General features: G+C 51.1%; 1 protein-coding gene across 3 annotated transcripts in view; it reads left to right on the forward strand.

The window, feature by feature from the left end:
• CLUH (clustered mitochondria homolog) overlaps window positions 1-20805 on the forward strand; it is a 32377-nt gene that overhangs the window by 2822 nt on the left and 8750 nt on the right. For 2 of the 3 annotated variants that reach the window (XM_052689173.1, XM_052689174.1), the window contains exons 2-17: window positions 6627-6823; window positions 8261-8432; window positions 8566-8709; window positions 8902-9029; window positions 9676-9830; window positions 10464-10589; window positions 11626-11773; window positions 12510-12602; window positions 13360-14054; window positions 15154-15371; window positions 15902-16006; window positions 17079-17179; window positions 18189-18341; window positions 18923-18985; window positions 19652-19896; window positions 20597-20681. In XM_052689173.1, coding sequence (XP_052545133.1) covers window positions 6627-6823; window positions 8261-8432; window positions 8566-8709; window positions 8902-9029; window positions 9676-9830; window positions 10464-10589; window positions 11626-11773; window positions 12510-12602; window positions 13360-14054; window positions 15154-15371; window positions 15902-16006; window positions 17079-17179; window positions 18189-18341; window positions 18923-18985; window positions 19652-19896; window positions 20597-20681 — 2828 coding nt within the window. Of the gene's footprint in view, window positions 1-3635; window positions 4382-6626; window positions 6824-8260; window positions 8433-8565; window positions 8710-8901; window positions 9030-9675; window positions 9831-10463; window positions 10590-11625; window positions 11774-12509; window positions 12603-13359; window positions 14055-15153; window positions 15372-15901; window positions 16007-17078; window positions 17180-18188; window positions 18342-18922; window positions 18986-19651; window positions 19897-20596; window positions 20682-20805 lie in introns of those variants that run through there. The other variant, XM_052689172.1, reaches the window with a different exon arrangement.

Raw genomic sequence — 20805 nt, forward strand, 5'->3', positions numbered from 1 at the left:
TTGCTGGGGGGTGGCCCTGAGCTCATGCTGAGAGCTGGAAGCTCTCAGCTATCCCTGAGCAGCATTGCTCTTGGGTTTCCCAGTTAGAAAGTGGAAGTAGGTCAGGAATATGCACACAGAGAGGTGCAGGCACATGGCTGCCTTCTGCACAATAAAAGCAACTTTGTGTTGCAGAGAACTGTTTGACTTAGCAGTCTGTAAATGACTGAACTTGGCAGTGTCCTGCTTGCTTTTCTGCATCATGCTGCATTAGTTGTACTAGAAAGCTGTTATTTCTAAAAGTTTTAAAGGTCTGAAGTTCATGTGTTTCTTTATTTGCATTTGAGGAGTAAAACCGGTCCGTGGGGCAGTTTGCACACAGTGCTGATGCTGCATGGCTGTTGGGTGGTGGTGATGCTCTGGAGGTGCATCTGCTGTGGTGTGGGGCTGGGCAGGGCTGGGTCTTCTTAGGCAGTTGAGTTTTCTTCTGTATTTTGCTTTTTTTTTTTTAACTGACTCCAAGACAAGAGGTTATCTGGTGTTTTTGTGACAAATCAGCTTAAATGCACTTCTAGAGGTGATGAACCTTCATCTTTGGATGGGAAAATGGACCCACACAGCAGAAATGAGCACCAGAGCAGTCTGAGGGAAAAGGCCAGCTGAGAGTCCAGCAAGGCGCGATTCCTTGTGCCTAAGTAACATTAAAGTAAGGGCATGATTTAAAACCAGAGCATTGTTTTTAGTTTGTATTTCTCTTTTGCTTCAGCTGTAACCTTGGTGTTTCTTTTGGTGTCAATCTTTGCTCTTTGCCTGCAGTCTAGTCTTCGCTCCCAGCTCGTGTTGGTTGAACTGCTATAGTGATCTTTAGCAGTCACCTCACTGCTTTCAGAACAATGTTTCAGAAGTTCTGGCCAGACAGAAAGCTTATGAATGGGCTTAAATTTGTTTCAGAGAACCAGTGAGGCAGTGCTGGATGCAGCGCATGCTGTGTTCTGGTGGCTCAAAGTGCTGTAGCTGTGAGACCCATGAATGCCCCAGGGCTGCGAGGCAAATGTTGTTGGTAAAAACACAAAAAGCCACAGACCTTGGAGTCAGTCTGAAATATGGATTAAATTGTCTAGGTCTATGTGGCCAGATTTTTGCTTGGATGCTCATGCCGAGTGGTTGCCCCTCTTGCTCCCCATGGGCTCTCAGGACAGGCTGCGGCCTCACTGCACTCCCTGTGCTGGGCAAATGTGGTGTGGGGCTGCTGAGGTCTAACAGCAGTGCTTAGAGCTCTTCCCACTGGTGGGTTAGAGCCAACTGAAGTTTAATGACAGCCAGAGAGCAGTTCTAACCCTTCGCTGTGGGCTCTTATTAAAAGGAGCGCTTGTTGCGCTGAGGAAGCTCGGCAGGTCTCTGGGAAGCTGTGGTTTCCTCTAGGAGGTGAGGGAAGCTGTGCTCTCCTACCGAAACATTTCCATAGGGGCCATCTGTGATCACTGTGGCTGTTCATTTAGTCAGTTTACTTGGATTCAGTAAGCTATTTATTTTGATTAATTTGTTATTAAGCTAAAACTAAATTTGCATTTGCTAGACCAGCAGCAGCCTTCTTGTGCTAAAGCCATCATGCTGCAGTGCTCTCACTCTGGTTTTGGTTGCAGCGAAGCCTCCCGTTGCACCTGGAGCAGAGGGCAGACCTCCTGCCCACAAGGAGCCTTGCTGCCTCCCACGTGGGGCCCGCAAAGGAACCCCTCTGGGGCCATTGCTGCACAGCCCTGCTCGGTGCTCCTGCGGTGTCAGCCTGCGGTTGGGTCAGTGCTGCACAGAGCAGGAGGGTGGGGGTGGGAGGGGTGCACATAATCCCATTTGAGTATGGGTGGCTTAGTTGTTCTGCTGTGTGCCTACTGAGCACAAGGCACGCTGGCAGTCTTATTTCTACATCATTAAGTCCCATTGCATCACTAATACAGGATGGCGTTGTATTGCTTTTCCCCAGTGTCTTTTATCTCTGCGGATCGTTGCATGTGAGCTATTGCACAGCATCAGCCACCTGTTGGACGTGGCCTCCTCAGAACCAGTGCGTCTCCAGCTGACGGGTGTGAAAGCTGCTCCATCAGACTGGGTTTACATGGCTATTATGGGGTGAAGTAAGCTCTGCTGAAATGTGATGATGTATTGTCATTAAACGTAGTGATTTTATTAATTGCAACAAATTGTACTTCAGATGATCTGCTTTGAAATGTAACCCAAGCTGGGCTGCCCTGTCCTGCACTGAGCTCCTGCCTGGGGCAGCTCGGACCTGCGGGCACCTGGGCTGTGCTGTGCTCCTGGCCAGGAGAGTTGGCACTGTCCGTGCATTAAACTTTTTCAGAAATATCAGGAATACTTTCAGTTGTGGATGCGGATGTAACCTGAGACCTGATGTTAGCTCCCGAGGTCAGAGACTTCATTACCAGGATTTCAAGGTTAGCTTCTCTCCTGCTGTGGAATTGTTTGAGGAGAGCAGCTCTTCTGAGAGGAGGACATTGGCCATAGCTGAGGTTTCTCTGTTGGCTGGGAGGGCAACTCCGAGGGCTTGAAAGGATTCGAGTGGGAGAGATTTTTCCTGTTGCCTTTTTCTGCTCTTTAAACAGAGGAAGAGAGACCAGTTGGCGATTTAATGTGAGATCCCTCGCTCTGCTCTCAGCCAGCCGTCGCTCTTCTCCTCAGCAGATCGGTGCCGGAGCATGAGGCGCTGCAGGCAGCCTCAGTGTTTCTGGGGCTCCCCGCTGGGGATCTCCTCCTGGGTGTTAGGCCCTGGCTGCTGGTTCCACGAGCTCTGCACTCCTGGTTCCGTTCTGGCTTTGGGAGTGCGATCGTTGCTGAGGACAGAGCTGTGCTGCTCGGCAGGGGAGCGTGTGGTGTCCCTCCAGAGGGGCCGTGTGTGCATAGGTGGCCCCAGCGCTCACTGCTTGCACAGGGCTCAGGCTCTGTAATCCCTGCATCGGTTGCTGGGATTTGCAGAAACAGCAGAGAGGAGTGGCTGGAGGAGGCCATCAGTGTGTTTTTGTGGCTGGTTTGATACGGTGGAGCAGTGTGAGAGGACAGAAAATGCGTCTGGGAAAACTTGGCCGCAGCTGCCCAGGCCCTTTGTGCCGCCTGCTCAGTATGGGCGGCCGAGCCCAGCCGAGACGCCCCGCAGCCTCCCACCTCCTGTAGCTCAGTGCATCTCCCTGCCAACAAGTTTGGCACAGCCGGGGCGCCTGTCCCATGCTGCACCAGTGCAGCGCTCGGTACAGCTCTTGTCTATTTATATCGAGCTCACGGAGCGGGGCGCTCGGCGGGCATCCGCTCTCAGAGCACATCTGAGGAGCGTGCAGGGGAGGCGCACCCCTACATCCTTCTGTGTGACCGAGCCGCGGCCGCCAGCTGTGGGAGCTGCTCTGTGCCTCGTGGCGGGTGAAGGGCGCTGCGGGTCTGGAGCGGGGCTGCGAGGAGACGTGTGTGTGGGGCGGCCCTGAGCCGGCGCTGGGCCCCCTGCCCAGGGGACGTGTGAGGACTTTTTAGGAATCACGGTGACTGTGTGGGACGGATCCGGAGCGGGGAGGTGAGCTCTGCCGTGCGCCTGGTGGGGCCTTAAATAGGTGCGTGAGGACGAGACTTGCAGAGCTCGCTGCTCTGACCGGTGCCGTGAGCGGGGCTGCCGGAGCCATGGGAAACAGCGCGGCAATGAGCTGCTGCCGGCGCGTCACCGAGCTGCTCTTCCCAGCGCGCGGCTGCAGCCTGCCCCATGAGCGCTCACCCCTCCTGCTGAAGGCCCCGCCGAGTGCAGCCGGCCCTGCGGACGCGCTGGGAGCTTCGTGGGGCTCTGTGCCGTTTCCCGATGTCATCCCCAGCGCGGCGGCGGGAGGAGGCCTGCAGGAACGCCTCGAACGTGCCCAGGCCCTGCCCGAGGGCGAAGCCGCGGTGGCCGCAGCCTGTGGCGACAGCTGTTCTGGAGCTGGCGGTGCTGCCCCGCTCCCTGCCGCCGTCCTTCCCGCCGACCTTGAGGAAGGGCCGTTGGAGCCGCTGGGCTGTGCCGTGCTGCCTGCGGCCTGCCAGCGCCACGTGAAACATGAGGACGGTGCTGTGGCGTGCGGTGCGGGGCCTGGGGCAGCCTGTGAGGTTCTGACCTGCAGCGTGCGGCCAGCGGGCCCCAGGCCGGGCGCAGCCTCACTGCTGGGCGATGGGTCACCGCGTGCTGCCTCTTCCGAGAGCCCTGGCACGGCACAGTCAGTGAGGACTGGAGGGGCCCTGCGTGGCCACGGCGTGGCTGCACCGTCTGCGCTTGGCTGGGAGAAGGCCGCTGGGAGGGGGGCTGTGCGCTCCAGGAACCCCAGAGCTGCAGTGCAGCAATCCAAGCAGCAGAAGAGGAGGAAAAAGAAGAAGCTCCTTCTGTTAGGTGCTTAGTGTGGGGCCTGGCTGTGCTTTGTGTTTCTGGTGGCCCTCTGTGCAGGGCTGGGGGCTACACGTGCTTGTGGTGTGGTGGGAGTGGGAGGGGAGGTTCCATCAGAGAGTCTGCATGGGGTGAGGATGAGGAGGGTGGTGAGTACTGCCTGTGCTACTCTCCTTGCTCTTGTTAGCAAACATGAGGATGGGCTCTGTGACTGATGACTGGCTGGCTGCAATGTGGGCCAACTCCTGCAGCCAGAGCAAAGGAGCAGGAGCTGTTGCATGAAACTATAGCTGTACTGCATGCAAAGGAACCTTTGTTACACAGGTTCAGTGCTGTTCTGTGTCTGTTCTGTGCCTGGTGTGTGCACCTGGAGCTCAGCCCTATACAGCCAGGAGGAACCATGCTGCTCAGCGCTGGGAAGAGCGGGGCGGGGTTTGTGTGCCCTGATGCAACTGGGGCTAGTACCAAGAAATGCATGCTTAAACTCATTAATGAAAAAGGGAGCATTTTAGTCTTCAGGTTTTTTTTATCTCTATGTTACTAAACATAAGGAAGGAAGACTGGAGGCAGTGAATGCTGTTGGTACTGGTACTTCCCACACCCTCCAAACCAGACCAGCTTGCAGCAATGGATTTTGACGGCCATCAAAGAACTGATGCCTGACTTGGGCTAAGAAGATGTTGGAATGCTAAAGAGTTATTAACTCATGCTCCCCATGATCGCTCCATCACCATGTGTGCTCAGCAGCACTCAGACCAGGCAGGGGCTGGGCATTGAGCTGCCTGCCTCGCGCTGTGCACACACACCTGCAGCCTCGCTGTAAATAGCACCGGGACTGAAATAGCACGGTCACTTTGGGTGCTGGCTGTCTGGGAGCAAGGATGAAATCTAATCCTTTCCCTTGGCCTTTCTAGCAGGTACAAAATGCAGGTTGAGGCAGCACATGTTCAGTGCTCCCCGTGAAGCGGTGTCTGCGCCACCTCCTCCCCGCTTCAGCATTTGGCTTTGCTGTTTTCCTGATACTTTCCCTGGTGTGCAGCTGCAGCTTGTTCCTGCTGTCACCAAGGGCTGTCCCCTGACCTCCAGGCACAGGCTGTGATTTCTGAATTTCAGGCACTGTCCTGCGGGGCACTCCTGTGTGGAGCTTTTCTCCCTCCTTCCTAGTGTGGATGGAGCCCCCCAGAGCCTTGCCTTGTGCCTGGCTTGCCCGTGGCTTTGTCTGCCAAAGAAATGAACAGCTCTCGCTGGGGACTTACACAAAGTGACAGGGAATGCGAACAGCATCTGCTGAGATGTTAAAGGCAGCAGAAGCTGCTGAAGATAGCTGTGTTTACCTGCTGCCTCTTGCAATGAGCATGCTTTCCTGGTGTTCCGTGCAGTCTTTCACTCTGTGTCCGTTCAGCTGTGCCAGCCATCTTTGAGATGGGTTTCAGCTGGCAGCCTTTGGAGCAGTGTGGCAGAAGCTTGTACTCCATGCAGGGGTGCTCCAGCAGGGCTCCTCCCTGCACGTGCAGGGACAACAATGCAGTGGTCCCAGACCAGCTTGGTGGGTGCAGGCTGCTCTGGGAGCCCTGCAGCTTCCTCAGTCTTCTCATCTCAGACATCTCCACCTTACTTCAAAAGAAAGCAAACGCAGTTGCGGAAACTGGGGGGGAGGTACAGAGCTCCCTGTCCCTGTGACGCATCTCAGTGAGCACTTAAAGTGTCATCACCTTTTTCTTGAACGCAGGGGCTTAGGCGAAGCCTCATCCTGGCCCAGTGGGATATCCACAGGATATTCTGGAAACGTGGAGGGCGGTTTTGTTGTGTGCAGGGTGTGGAGCTGCGGGTGCAGTAATGCACTCCACGTGACACCGCTTTGCCTGCAGCTGAGCAGCTGTGCTGTGGAGGTGCGTTGGAGCCACGCGGCGTGTTGGTGCAGGGGGACAGCTGCCTCTGGCTGCAGAGCGCCACACACCCATTCTTTAATTAAGAAACTTGTAAAGTCTAAGCCAAATGTGCTGTGAGCTGCACCATCCTCCCGCTTCCATTCCTCCTTGCTCCACACAGGTTGTGGAAGATGCAAACCCTGCAAGCGAGTGGGACGGTGTTGATATTGCAAAGGAAGGAAAGGGCAGCGTTTGGTGCACTTGTGTCCAGTAAACACTAACTGCAGAACGAAATGCTAACTGCCTTAAACCCCTGGTTTTAATCCCTGGTTTGCTTGCCATCCTCCCCTCCCCGGTGTGCTGACCGCTGTCCCTCTCTCCAGAGCACCCACCTGGCGTGGCACTTGTCAACGGCAGTGGCCCCCACGAGAGCCTGAAGGGTGAGAAGGATGCCAGGCAGAATGGACATGAGGAGGCTGATGCAGGGGAAGATGGGAACGACCAGGAGGTCATTGTCATCCAAGACACAGGATTTACTGTCAAGATCTGTGCACCTGGGATAGAGCCCTTCTCCCTGCAGGTACCTCTCTGCCAGCCAGGAGGGGATGAGTGGGGGCTGGAGAGAGACCCAGGCTGTGGGCTGGACATGGAGCGAGTTTCACAACCCCCAGAACTAGAGGAGGCAGAGGGCAGAGCACAATCCCTGATTTGTTGTTTCCATGATGGGGTTAAGTGGAGAGGGAGACAGCGAAGCGTGGAGGGTGCAGGAGATAAGCTGCTGAACCAGTGGCTTTTAGAAAGAAAAAAAAGAGTAGGTGATGTGAGCACAAAGCTGTCTGGCAAAGGCTGTGCAGGCATTGGGAGGACAGAGGCGGGTGGGAAGTGGAATTAGGCAGGGTGTAGCTGCCCCGTGTTCGTCTCAGCAGGGCTCAGGGATGGAGATGAGCACCAAGGAAAGGACTTTCCCATTTCTGGGCTGTTTTTAAGGAGGGATGTGAAAACATGACCCCAGGGTCTGACTGAGGAAGGGAAAACCTCCTGCCTGCCCAGGGATTTTTGGCATGCTGCACCTTCTGGCTAAGATGAGTTTGGCACAGTGACATGTGCCAGTGCTGTTTGGGAAGGCACACACTTGCCTGAACATCAGGGGACCAGCACAGTTCCCTCTTCGTTTCCGCGGAGAGCTCTGCTGCACAGTGTTGTCACATGGGCTGCAGGCGTGCTGCCGGACCAGGACAGGCTTTGACGTGCCCAGCGATTCTGCGATTAGCTCCACGCTTCACCACAAACCATTGGGATGAGGTGTTTTTACTGTGGGGGGAGGCGTTTTGAGTCCGAACTCAGCAGGAAGGAAGCCTTATCTCCCCAAGACCAGTAGAGAGAACAGTGAGATTGCATCCCCCATGGAACTAGCTGTATCTCGGGCAGCTTTTTTCTTCCTTTAAATCCCTTTGTCTGAATAGGCTAATAATAGCAGGCCACGTTGTTTACAGTGGCTTATGTAAACTACCCTGAGTCCTCGTAGTGGTGCTGGAGCCAGGGCAGGCAGGCAGGGGAGCAGCCTGGGACCTCAGGTTCAGCATGGATCCTGTGCGGCTGGAGCCGTGTTCACGTGCCCCAGGGGCAGCACCATGCAGCGGTGAGCACCATGCACCACTGCAGGTGAGTGTAGGAAATGGCCGCTTCTCACGTCATTCTGATCCTCAGCGCAGACATGCCGTGTGGATGGATAAGGGATGAGCCCCAGGTTTCCCCTCACCTTCTGTTCCTTCCCTGCCCTGTGTCAGCACAACGCAAGGCTGAGGCACCTGTGGGTGCTGACCCTGCCAGAGGTGGCACCTTTGCGTGTACTCCAGAGCAGCTCTACATGCCTGTTGCCACTGCAGCTTGCTGACATGCTGAGTGTTGTTAGGAGAGCAGAGATGTCCCTAGTGTGTTTGTGCTCTTGAGTCTTCGTTGGATGCATGCTTGAGGGTGAGCTGGCTAAGAATAACTGGCTGGGTTTTCACTTCTTAAGGTCTCTCCTCAAGAGATGGTGCAAGAGATCCACCAAGTCTTAATGGACCGTGAGGACACCTGCCATCGGACCTGCTTCTCCCTGCAACTGGATGGCAATGTCCTTGACAATTTTGCTGAGCTGAAAACTATTGAAGGACTGCAGGAGGGCTCGCTGCTGAAAGTGGTGGAAGGCAAGTTCCTTTGGGAGGCAGTGGTTCTGGGCCACCTTGCAGCCCTTCCTCGTGGTTCCTTTTTGAGAACTGTGTGATGAAGCAGTAAGCATCTGTGTAATTCCAATTTCTTTCCTCCCTTTCTGCTTATCAGAGCCGTACACGGTGAGAGAGGCCAGGATACATGTGCGTCACATTCGGGACCTTCTGAAGAGTCTTGACCCTTCAGATGCTTTCAATGGTGTGGACTGTAATTCTCTGTCATTCCTGAGTGTCTTCACTGAAGGAGACCTGGGAGGTATGGGGCAAAAAGGCTTATATGGTGTGGTCACTGTTCTCATTCCCCTGACTCCCCGCTTCATTAAAACACAGTGTAACAATCAGCTGGCCCACCTCACTCAGGAGTGCAGAGAAACACTCTGAGAACTTCTGCTTGAAGGATGGACTGGTACGTTTTTCAGCACTGATTTTCCATCTTTCTCCATTGTAGACAGCGGGAAACGAAAGAAAAAAGGTACTGAAATGGAACAAATTGACTGCACCCCTCCTGAACATATCCTGCCAGGTAGCAAAGAGAGACCCTTGTGTGCCCTTCAGCCCCAGAACAGAGACTGGAAGGTAGAGTTCTCCTGTGCAATTGCAACAGCTGTCGGCATATACCTTGCAGAAAATGTGTTCAGGGATTGAAACCTGCGCTGAGGTGGACTTTGGGATTTGCTCTGCTTGGTGCTTAATGAGTACTGGAATAGCACTGCTTAGCCAAGAGAATAAAGTCCAAGAGCTAGTGTGCAAAACGCTGGATGCAAAGTCTGGACATCTGCAGAGCATAACATGGCCAGTCTTGCTGGGGAGGGGAAGCAGTGAAGGGAGAGCTGCGTTGCTTTAAAAAGTCCTGGAGACAGGATCTGCAGATCAGTACAGATTATCCTTAGGTTTCCCATGCCCTTGCACTTGGATTCCGGCTTTAGAAGCTGCCATTTGAAAACCAGTACAGCAAGAAATGCATGCCTTGTGCAGCCCAGAGGCCCAGGGTATCTGTTTTTACCTGTGTCTTACGTGTGAAAAGCTGCAAACTGAGGCAGATTAACGGACTGCAAGTAGCTTGAGGAAGGCTATACTGTAAAGACCATTTTTTTTGTAAGCTCTGTTTGTGGAACCAAGCAAAGGCAGCAGGTAAAAGGACTCTGGCTTGCACATCAGATGGCTCTGTAACTCAAGGGTATTAATTCCTACTGACAGGAACTGCTTCTGTTGTATTCTGTAGCCTTTGCAGTGCCTGAAGGTATTGACAATGAGTGGCTGGAACCCTCCACCTGGTAACAGGAAGATGCATGGAGACCTCATGTATTTGTATGTCATCACAGTGGAGGATCGACATGTCAGTATCACTGCATCCACTAGAGGATTTTACTTGAATCAGTGAGTAACCAGCAATCCTTCTGTCCTGCCCTGCAGCAGAGACCTTGTAATACCCAATTGGGAAAGAACATGCGAAGAAACACGCTGCTTGATTTTTTTGTTTTGATGGTTTTCTGTGTGTGTGGAAAGCAGCTTATTTCAATTCACTGCTCACGTGGGGTTTGCAGGAGTTGTTCTACTGGATTGGGCTGTTTACTTATGCCTGGTACCGCTTCTCTGCCGTGGATAAATGCCTGATGCTTTAGGGAAAGTTGAAACATCCCATAATGACATCAACTAATTACAGTACTTTGAGTGGTGGAGGGAATTCCTTCCTGACCATTGCAACCAGCTCGTTTTGCCCTCAAGGAAAAGCGCAGTCTGCCAGCACTTCCTAACCTGGGCACAGGTTTGACTAGGATTATTTTTAAATAGCGTCTGTGAGAGACAAAGTTCCTGCACTGTGCCTGGGAATGTAAGAGTGACTGTGTTGGAGAAAAACAAAACTCCAGCACGTTTCTGCCCTCTGTCCCTTTATGAATTGGAAGTGTTCTGTGTTACCCTGACTCGTGGAAAAAGCAGTTTGTATTCCGTGGCTGCCTGTGCAGCTGGCAGTCTCAGTTACAACGACAGCACGTTTCTTTTCTCTTACAGGTCTACTGCGTACAACTTCAATCCCAAGCCTGCAAACCCCAGTTTTCTCAGTCATTCCCTGGTGGAACTGCTTAACCAGATCAGCCCTACCTTCAAAAAAAACTTCTCTGCTCTGCAGAAGAAACGGTACAGCGCTTCTTCCTCTCTAGTCACCTTTGGTGATGTGATGTTGCTTGGTGAGGCCAGGGTGCATGGCTGGTTTGTCCTCAGCAGCAGCTGATGCAGAGCAGGCCTTGTGCTGCAGCAGGGTCAGACTGATAACCTCATCACTTTGCTCTGAATACAAAAAAACTGAAGCATAAAATATCAGGAACCCTAACAGATGATGGCTTTGCACAGGCTTACAGTGGAGCGAGAACGATTACTTTAAACATTTATGCATATTTCTTTCCTCTAATTTCCTTTTGCTCCCATATTAATAAGGAGCAATAATAGATTGTTTTATTTTCCTGTCCTTGCTGCAGGGACCATCAATTCTACTCCAGGACAGTGGATCCTTTGCAGAAGCCTGTCATTCTTTAGAGTCTGCTTAATGAACTGCCTCAGCTCAGCAGGATGCAAATTGACAGGCACATGGTGTGGCTTTCGAGAGTTCTGCTTCTGCTCTCATTAGGAAGATGAAAGTGACACCATGCAAGGGCTGGAAATTCGCAGTGGCCTCCCAGTCACCACAGCGACTATCTGGCCATTTAAAAATGATTATATTGTGTTGCTTCTTGGGCCAGAAGTAAATACAGATGAGACTCTGGCACCTGCTGAGAGCAGACAGATTACAGCAAGCTTCCCCTAAGCCATTACTTCATTAGTGGATGGTGCTATAGGCTTGTTTATAGCCCTTACGGACTGCAGTGAAAGCTGAGAGCCAGTCTGACAGAGGTGGCTGGGAGTGGTGATCCTCTGCGTGTGCTCCTGTTTTGTGCTGAATGGGGAGTGTGCTGGCGAGATGGAGCTGAGGACAGGAGAATGAGGAGAGCCCAGTTTATTCTGTAGATAGCAGCTGAGAGATTCTGCCAGCTCAGTTGTTAAGGGGTGTCGCTGCATGTTTAATGACTTGGTCTTGTTCTGCTGTTAGAAACTGGCGTTGCAGCTGAGGGAAAATTCTCTTAGAATAGAAAGAAATCTTCCTTTGGAAAATGTCTAATTGTTTTCACTCCCCAATTAGGGTTCAGAGGCATCCTTTTGAGAGGATAGCAACTCCTTTCCAAGTGTACAGCTGGACAGCCCCACAAGCAGAACATGCCATGGACTGTGTCCGAGCAGAAGATGCGTACACTTCCAGGCTGGGCTATGAAGAGCACATACCTGGACAGGTATCAGCCTAGCTCTCTCTGAGAACCCTAGCAATAGTCCTGCTGCTCACTGCTTCACTGCACTGGGAACCAGTTAACTTTTACCAGCAAGTAGACCTTTGGTATTTTGAAAGGGTTTTGCACATCAAGGAAAACTTGCCTGAGTCTTTGTTCTCAACGCTATCTTTAACTACGGCGGGCTGAGCTGCTGAGGCTCCAACTTCCCTGAGTATGTGGGAGTCTCAGCAATTTCTGCTTAAGTACTTATAAATCCTGTGCCCCTACTGCAATTGGCACCACTGCTCCTTGCGAGCAGCAGAGTGTTCCTCTGTTCTGGTCACGTCTGGAAAAGCTCTCATGTCTCTCTGCAGACTTTTCTAAAGGTGTCAGTTGCAGCCTCCTAGCATAAAATGTGCAGGATGTGCACTGTGCTGGACTGCCAGGGCTGCGTGTAGGCAGTGTCTGTGGGGTGACCACGTGGCAGTGTGCTGGCTAACCAGGTCTGCGCTGCGTTATTCTGGCGCTGGCAATCTGGCATTTCAGATAAACTGTGCTGAGTAACGTGGACCAGCAGGATCCTTCCCATATGGATGTGGAATGAGATCAACTCAGGAGTGATCCTGATGCTACTTCTTTTCCTCTGAACATCATGGCAGCCTGAGTTCTTTCCTTCTCCTTTCCCTTGTAAATGAGAAATGTTGGCTTGCCAGCACCCACCCACAGCACATTGCTTACCACAAGACTTTCACTCTTTCAGACCAGAGACTGGAACGAAGAGCTGCAGACCACGCGAGAGCTGCCACGCAAGAACTTGCCTGAGAGGCTGCTGAGAGAACGAGCCATTTTCAAGGTAACTTTGGGATCTGCAGGCAACTTCCATTACACAGCCCCTTCACTGCTGCCCATGTCACACCTAGACATTTCAGCTGGGCTGTCCTTCAGAAACTGCAAGATGGGAGTCCCTATTTGTGAGCTAAGGAGTCTTGTTCTCTCTCGCATATCATATAATCATCTGTGTTGGAAAGGCCTTCGAGAACATCACATCCTACCATCAATCTCAGTTACCAAATCCCACCACTAAACCATGTCCCTTAGTGCCATGTCCACATACCTCTTGAGCCCCTGTAGGGATGGGGATTCCACCCTCATCGGGACTTCTGTGGGCAACCTGTTCCAGTGCTTGACCAACATCTGCCTTCTGCTCCCAGCTTTGCAGGGAAGAATTGTAGTCCTTGAACCCCGTGTCTCCCAGCTGACCATGAGATGGTCTCCTCTTAGTCCTCTGCTGTTGTGTTTGATCCAGTCCTCCTTCAAGCGGGTAGGAGGAGCAGGAGCAGGGGTAGGGGTGGAACACAATTAAAACGAAACCCTCCTCCACAGAGAGCTCATGAGACTGAGCCCTGGTGATCCCTAATGCTCTGGCTCCTGGAGCTTGTATCCAAGCCACTGGCCAGGCTCACAAGAGCAAAAGTCAGCTGACCTGCCTGCCTGCTGGAGGGCCATGAGGAGGTGAGGAGCAAAGGAGAAATTTGCAGAGAGCTTTGAGAGTGAGGTGTGGTGAGGATGTTATCCGTTTCTCACCTGACTTTCTTTCTGGCTACCTCCAGGTTCACAGTGACTTCACTGCAGCAGCAACAAGAGGTGCCATGGCTGTCATTGATGGCAATGTCATGGCCATCAACCCCAGTGAAGAGACCAAGATGCAGATGTTCATCTGGAACAATATATTCTTCAGTCTGGGCTTCGACGTCCGTGACCACTACAAGGACTTTGGTGGGGATGTTGCTGCTTATGTAGCACCTACCAATGATCTCAATGGTGTGCGGACCTATAATGCCGTGGATGTAGAAGGGCTGTACACTCTGGGGACTGTGGTGGTGGATTACAGAGGTTACAGAGTGACAGCTCAGTCTATTATTCCTGGGATCTTGGAAAGGGAACAGGAACAGAGTGTCATCTACGGGTCAATAGACTTTGGCAAGACAGTTGTCTCACATCCTAAGTACCTGGAGCTGCTAGAGAAGACCAGCAGACCGCTAAAGATCCAGAAGCACAAAGTCCTGAATGACAAGAACGAGGAGGTGGAGCTGTGCTCCTCAGTGGAGTGCAAAGGCATTATTGGCAACGATGGGCGTCACTACATCCTGGACCTGCTGCGCACTTTCCCTCCAGATCTAAACTTCCTACCTGTTGAAGGGGAGGAGATGCCAGAGGAATGTAAGAAAATGGGGTTCCCCAAGCAGCACAGACACAAGCTTTGCTGTCTCCGGCAAGAGCTTGTTGATGCCTTTGTAGAGCACAGGTGAGCTGAGCTCCCCGCGTCTTCTGCTTGCAACTGGTAATGGTCAAAGTCAGAGCTCCTGGGAGCAGGCAGCTGATTGCCCCATCGCTCAGCCCTGCAGGTGCAATTGCAGAGGCTTACTTAATGAGAGCTGGAAAGCAGAGATTCTGACGGGGCTGTAGGGATCTGGGGAAGAAGTGGTTTGCTCTTTAGTCTCCAGATCTGTTTTGATGTTTTGTGTCCTTTCTCTGCAGATCCTCTGGTCACCTGATATCTAGGGAATGGAAAGGACTTATGTTTAGTTTTTTAGGCTCTCCAGACATCTCAAATACTACATTTTTTACCAAAGGCTGAAAAAAATGACCCGTGGGAACTGCTGTAGGGAGTTCTGTGGTGGAGTGTATTGGTGTTGGGCTCATGCAATGCAGGAGAGGGACTGGGAGCTCTGGCAGCAGGCAGTCATGTGGTGCAGCTGCATGGGGTAACGCTCCTGCTTCCCATGTCGGGGGCTGCAGGGCGCTCTGCTACCACAGACAGTCAGGGTCTGTGCTCTACTTGCCAGGAAGGTGAGCCCTCAGCTGCTGCCAGAGGAGCTCTGCCCGCTGAGCAACCAGTTCTGCAGCCAGCACCCTGCCCCGTCCTGCCCTGTGCCCACAGGCACCTTCACTTCTGCCTGGGAGAGGTTCCAGACCAGCAGCCTGCAGGACCGTGGCTGGAGGCTGCCGCTGCACAGCTTGCAAAGCTCCCTGTGCTTGGGTTTGATAGTAAAATTGCTGCTGGATTTTGTCAGTTCTGTGGATTTGGCAGTAGGAGTCTTCCTGAGCTGCTTGCTGGTGTTGCGTGCAGAAAGCTATTTGTAACTACTGCAAGGAGATGAGTTTTCCATCATGATGTGTAATGAAAACCCACTTCTTTGTCTCTTCTAACATGCTAATGGAAGATATTAGAATAACGTGCACTCTCTAATTTCAGAAAGCTCACTGATAGAGGGTCAGTTTTGCCTTTGCAGAGGGAAACTGGGTGGTCTGTTACCCCAGCTCTGAGCTTTTCCCCTCATAGCAGAATGGTGATCCTCTTAGATTCTCCTGCTGTACTGAGTTCTTCCCTTACTTCGCTGCAGGTATCTCTTATTCATGAAGCTGGCTGCATTGCAGCTGATGCAACAGAAAGCCAACAAACAGGAGAGCTCAGCTGCACTGGAAAATGGCACCTCTCCGGAGAATGGTGCAGCAGAGAGCGAGAAGTCTGAGTCAGATGATGGTAAAACAGATGACAACGTGACTGGACTTGATCAGGTTAAAGAGCTGGCTGAGACCATTGCCTCTGATGATGGAGCAGGTATTTAATCCTCTGCATCAGAAGCAGCCCAGGCCTGCTGCCCTGCTGGTGGCTGCGCCTCTGGTGGGGACCTATGCTAAACCAGAGGCACTTAGGGTGATTATTTGTTTGTTAAACAGGACAAGTACTGGCTTCTGCTATTGATAATATTTTAGCTCTTTGCTTAGAGCCATTCATACACCATAGATTAATCACCCTGCCTGCCTGGGGGTAGGTTGTTAGTGTCTCTGAAGCAGAAGCCTACCAGCTGTGATGCAGGAATGAGAGCCTCACCAGCAGGCTGCTCTGCAGGGCCAGCAGCCAGGGCTGGGAAGTGTGCAGTGCTCAAACACCTTCAGAAATCCCAAAGTATCTGATTTTGCATTTTTGCAGCTATTCTCCTTTCCGTGTACCTTACAATTCATTGTATTTATAATGTATTTCCGCAGAATGTGCCATCGTTATTGCTGTTAGGAACAAAACTTTTTAATAGCCAGGTTGTCCTTTTCTGAAATCCACACTCATTTGTTCTCTTTTTCTTCCTTCTCCAGTCGATCCCAAAAGCAGAGAAGTGATCCGAAATGCTTGCAAGGCTGTGGGCTCCATCAGTGACACATCGTTTGACATTCGGTTTAACCCAGATATTTTCTCACCAGGTATGTGCATAAAGAGCTCGTGCTGGCCTGTTTTCAGAGGATTGCTGTATGCAGCCAGCTACAGACAAAATGATGTTCCAAAGCCTTAACTGATACCACTGGTTTTTGGTGCAGAGTCCCCATGCAGCTCAAAGACACAGAAAAGAGAGCTAAAATTGATTGCAGTGCTCAAACTACCACTGTAGGCAGGGAGCTGTCTCCCACTGCTGCACTCAGGGGAGGTTTTGAGAGTGCTGCCCAGAATCTCAAGACTCGCCAGCATCCCAGCTGCTGCACCATGTGAGAAGAGCTGGATGTGGGGGGACAGATTACATTTGATCCTTTTTTTTTTTGTTCACACACACACACAAAAAAACCCCACGGTTGTAGTGGAATGAATGACGTTGGATCATCAGTGAAGGGCAGGGTTTATTTTAGTAACACTGTGGTCAGTAGGTCATGGTGCTCTTTCAAACACACGCACTGATTGCAGGCATCCTTGTAACTTTTAGTGTCTGGAATCAACACAGTTCATTTGGAAATACAGTAAAGCTCCCAAAATGTTCAGTGGGTCAAATGCAGAAGCTGTGTGTGTGCAGACTGCAGGGAAATGGCCGTGTAGTTGAGTTTAGTTTGGAATAAATGTGCCAGAAGTAGCGTGTGTTTTGAAGTCTGGTGAAAACAGTGCTTTGGCCCTGACTTTTCAGCTAGAACTTAATTTTGTTTTAATTTCCATGTGCCAAAGCAAAGGCTCTGAGCTTCCAGCACTTGAAGTGTTGGCCCATCTGCTGTACGTGCTGCTCCGGCCTAACCTGGACTCTTGGCGTGCACAGCACTTGCCAGTAGGTAGAGTGGGATTTGAGCCACTAGAAGTTACATCAAACGGGAATGAATGGCACGGAGCAGCACAGCCAGTATTGGAGAGAAGGAGGTAATGCTCTTCCCATCAAAATGTTGCAGGTTAGATAAGCTTTGAAGAAGCATTTTTAATTTGAAAAATCTGCTTTTTTTCCTGCTATTCCCGTGTGTTTTCTGTACATGAGGTAGTTTTCCTTTTGAGTTCATGTCTGATGTTTTCCTCTTGCCCTGATAGGTGTTCGTTTTCCTGAGTCTAGCAAAGAGGAGGTGCAGGATCAGAAGCAGTTACTGAAGGATGCTGCTGCATTCTTGCTCTCATGCCAGATCCCAGGTTTGGTAAGCAGCTAAGGGCCAGCAGTAATCTCTTGGAAGCTTACTACTAGCTTGGCCACTCTGAGCAAGCACTGCAATAGTGGTGTGCCAACGTCACCTCCCAGGCAGATGCTGGTAGCCAAGTTCTGGCACCAGGGGTGCAGTGTGGTAAACAATGCCAGCATCTCTAGTGCAAGCACAAGAGGGGTTTTCCATTTCCTGTCTTACAGAACAGTTTTCCCACCTCACTCCAACAAATCCTCCCTAGCCCTGGGCATCACTTGCTGCTTTTGTGTTATCTGACCTTGATTGTGACTTGGTGGCTAATGACTTGGAGTGCACTGGGAAGTTTTCTTGCTCACATCTAAAAACTCCTTCTGCAGGTCTCAGGCATTTTGGGCGCTTACCCACGTCCCTGGCCTGATAAGAAATACAGCTGTTCTCTCTAAAATGACTGCTGTGTTGCAGCTGTCATTGTAACTGGGAGGCTGGGACTGCTGCTCTGCACTCTGAGAGGTCTTGGGGCCGTTGGTTTCTCATTGCTGGAAAGCTTCTCTTGAACTGTACGTCCCTATAAATTCCCTGGTTCCTTAGTCAGCATAAGCTTTTAAAGGCTAGCTATTCAGTTTGAAAATAAAAAAGGAGGGGAAGTGAATCAGAAAAGGACGTGATGGTGACTGTTGTTTTGCAAGGGTTGTGATACACTAGTATGCAATGTGACGTGTTGCACAGGCACTGTCCTCCCTGCTCTGTGTTGGAATGTAACTGTGCTACTCTGTGATGAGGATTACATGACTTTATCAGCACTGCAACACAACTTGAAATGCGAGTGCCATGTCCCATTATCAGCAAAGTGCCTTACAGTCACCGGTTAAAAACATTTCCAGTGAAAAGACCAATGAAGCTGCCCACAAACAGCAGCTCTCCATGGGCTGAAAGCTGCCCCCTGCCCTGTCCTGTACCACGCAGGGGAACCCCGGGCTGTGGCCTTCATGTCTGTCCTCCGTAACCAACGTTTGCGTGTACCCTGCAGGTCAAGGACTGCCTGGATCACACGGTGCTCCCCATGGATGGGGCTACCTTAGCAGAGGCCATGCACCAGAGGGGCATCAACATGCGATATCTAGGCAAAGTGATCCACTTCATCACCAAGACCCCCGGCCACGCTCAGCTGGATCACATCTTTGTAAGCATTAGCCTTAACTTCAGACTGTCAGCTCCAGCTGCCTCTGGCCTAACGCGTCCTGTACAGATTGCAGCTTGGCTAATTGGTTTCTCTGTGAAAAAGAACCAGCTTCAGAAACAGAGAGGGAAGGAGAAGGACCTGTAGGTGGTTGATGGGGGAGTTATGCTCCCATTTCCTTAATGGCTCTCGCTGTGCTATGCTGTTTGAGCATCCTTTGGGATAGAAAAGTTGTTGAAGGATTCCCAGGTGTAATAGCAGGCAGCACGCAATTGGATTTTAAGCCATTCATTTTTAAGCCTCTACTATCTGGCAGGGCTTTGGGTCTGACTGGAAGGTGGTGGTGTGAGCACGGCTGCGTGGGGCTGCAGGGCGAGCTCTGCGGTACCGGGGGGCTCGCGGTGATCGGGGCCCTTTCCCCACCCGCAGGAGCACTGTCAAATGCAGAACAGTTCTGTGTTGCAGGGTAAGGGCAGAATTAGGTGCCTTCTGTGCATCTTGGTAAAAGCCCGCTTCAGAAGGAAAGTGTGTTGTTATTGCTGGCATCGACTGACTTAGTCTTCGCTTTTTGTTCCTCGGGGTAGAAAATTGGCATCAGCGAACTGATCACTCGATCCGCGAAACACATCTTCAAGACGTACCTCCAGGTATGACCTGCAGCCTCACCTCTCGCCTCGTGTGTCCTTTCTAATGATTTTTTTTTGCAAATAGGGTGCTGTTTAGTTTCCTCTCTCATTAGAGTGTTCGTGGGTGTTGCCTAGCAACAGGGACTACAGTCTCATTAGAGCTGAAGTAGGTGTAGGCCTGTGTGCAAGGGAGAACAAGTCCCCACTTGAAGATGGGTTTTCCCAGAGAAGAAATGTTTGTGCTTCTCTTTCCCCGATCCTCACTCCTAATGCTGAAGGCTTTTGCAAATCACAGCTGGTTTTCCTTGTAATGCCTTTTCTTTTGATGCTTTTGCCCTCATAAGGAGCTTTTCTGAATTGAATGAGCACTGATGCATCCGTGCACCTGTACATATGTAGCATGGCAGTGCACCTGGTTTTATTCCAGGGTCAGATCTGCTTTACAGTCTCTAGTTTCTGTGTCCCAAGTGGCAACCCAAAGTAGGAGTGTATGTTTGCATGCATGTTGTACCTTTGTTTTTTATCTACATAATTCTGTCCGTGCTAGTTGCAAATATTTGCCTCTTCCTTTCTTCTCTCCTTCACCTGGGAGATATTCCTGTTTCTGGGAGGACTGGGTTTGTGCATCAGAGTAATGCGGTGTGATGGCAGATGTGTTCCACAACTGACTTCTGTGTCTCACTGCAGGGTGTGGAGCTGTCGGGTTTATCAGCAGCCATCAGCCACTTCCTCAATTGCTTTCTAAGCTCCTTTCCAAACCCCATTGCCCATCTTCCAGCTGATGAGCTGGTCTCCAAGAAAAAAAATAAGAAAAGGAAAAACAGGAACCTTGGAAATGCTGATAACACAGCTTGGGCCAGCATGACCCCTCAGGAGCTGTGGAAGAATATTTGTTCAGAAGCAAAGAGCTACTTTGATTTTAGTATTGAATGGTAAGCAAACAAAATTACCCTTAGTTGTGCCTGAACTCTTACAAATATCTGCAGCTCTTATTGTTACCTAATATGACCTTCCTTTTTTTATTTCTGTTTGCATGTAAGTTTGTATTCTTGAGGAAATCTTGTGGGCATATAACGGAAAGAAATCAGGCAAGGAGCAGCAGAGGGAAGTAGCTGCAATCTGCACTGAGATGAAGCACAAAGAGGCAAAGGGAAGAAGGGAAAGCTCTCCTTAGTGCTGCAGAGATGAGCAGAATGTGAAGAGTGTAGGCAAAAGACACTTGTCTATAAGGCTGAAGGCAGCTCGTGTTCCTAAAACATCTGAAACAGGGATGGCCAGGGATGCTGCTGGAACATGCAGACATTGAACGTTGAATTGAAAGTGGGAGCAAACAGGGCCCCAAGAGAAATGATGATGAGCTGCTGAAGCCAGTGATCCATGTCAGGGGCAGCTCACTGCATGCCAGGGGCTGGAGGTACTCAGATTTATTCAGACCCTGCAGGGAGCTGTGAAGAGCACACTGAATTTCAGTTCTGCTGTGCAGCTCTGTAAGCACCATTAGCACCCAAGGTATTGTTGCAGGTTTCAGTCAGCACTTAGCTGAGAGGGAGCCATGCGTGGTACACTGCAGAGTAGGGGTGTTCTTGAGCAGAAACTTCCCTGGGAGCTCAAGCCTTTGTGTGCTTTTTGCAGTGAGAATGCTGACCAAGCAGCTGAAATGTATAACCTACAGAAAATCACCCTTCTTCGTGAAATCTCCCTCAAAACTGGAGTCCAAGTAAGATCAATATCTTCCCTCCTCCCATCGTCTTCAGTACTGAGAAGTGTGCAGTGCAAACTGGGTCAGCCTTGCAGGCACACGGTGCAAGCCCTGAGAGGTCTTGGAGGCATTAATCCTGGAA

Source organism: Tympanuchus pallidicinctus, unplaced genomic scaffold (genome assembly GCF_026119805.1).
Source record: "Tympanuchus pallidicinctus isolate F22 unplaced genomic scaffold, pur_lepc_1.0 scaffold24, whole genome shotgun sequence".
NCBI classification, from domain to species: Eukaryota; Metazoa; Chordata; class Aves; order Galliformes; family Phasianidae; genus Tympanuchus; species Tympanuchus pallidicinctus.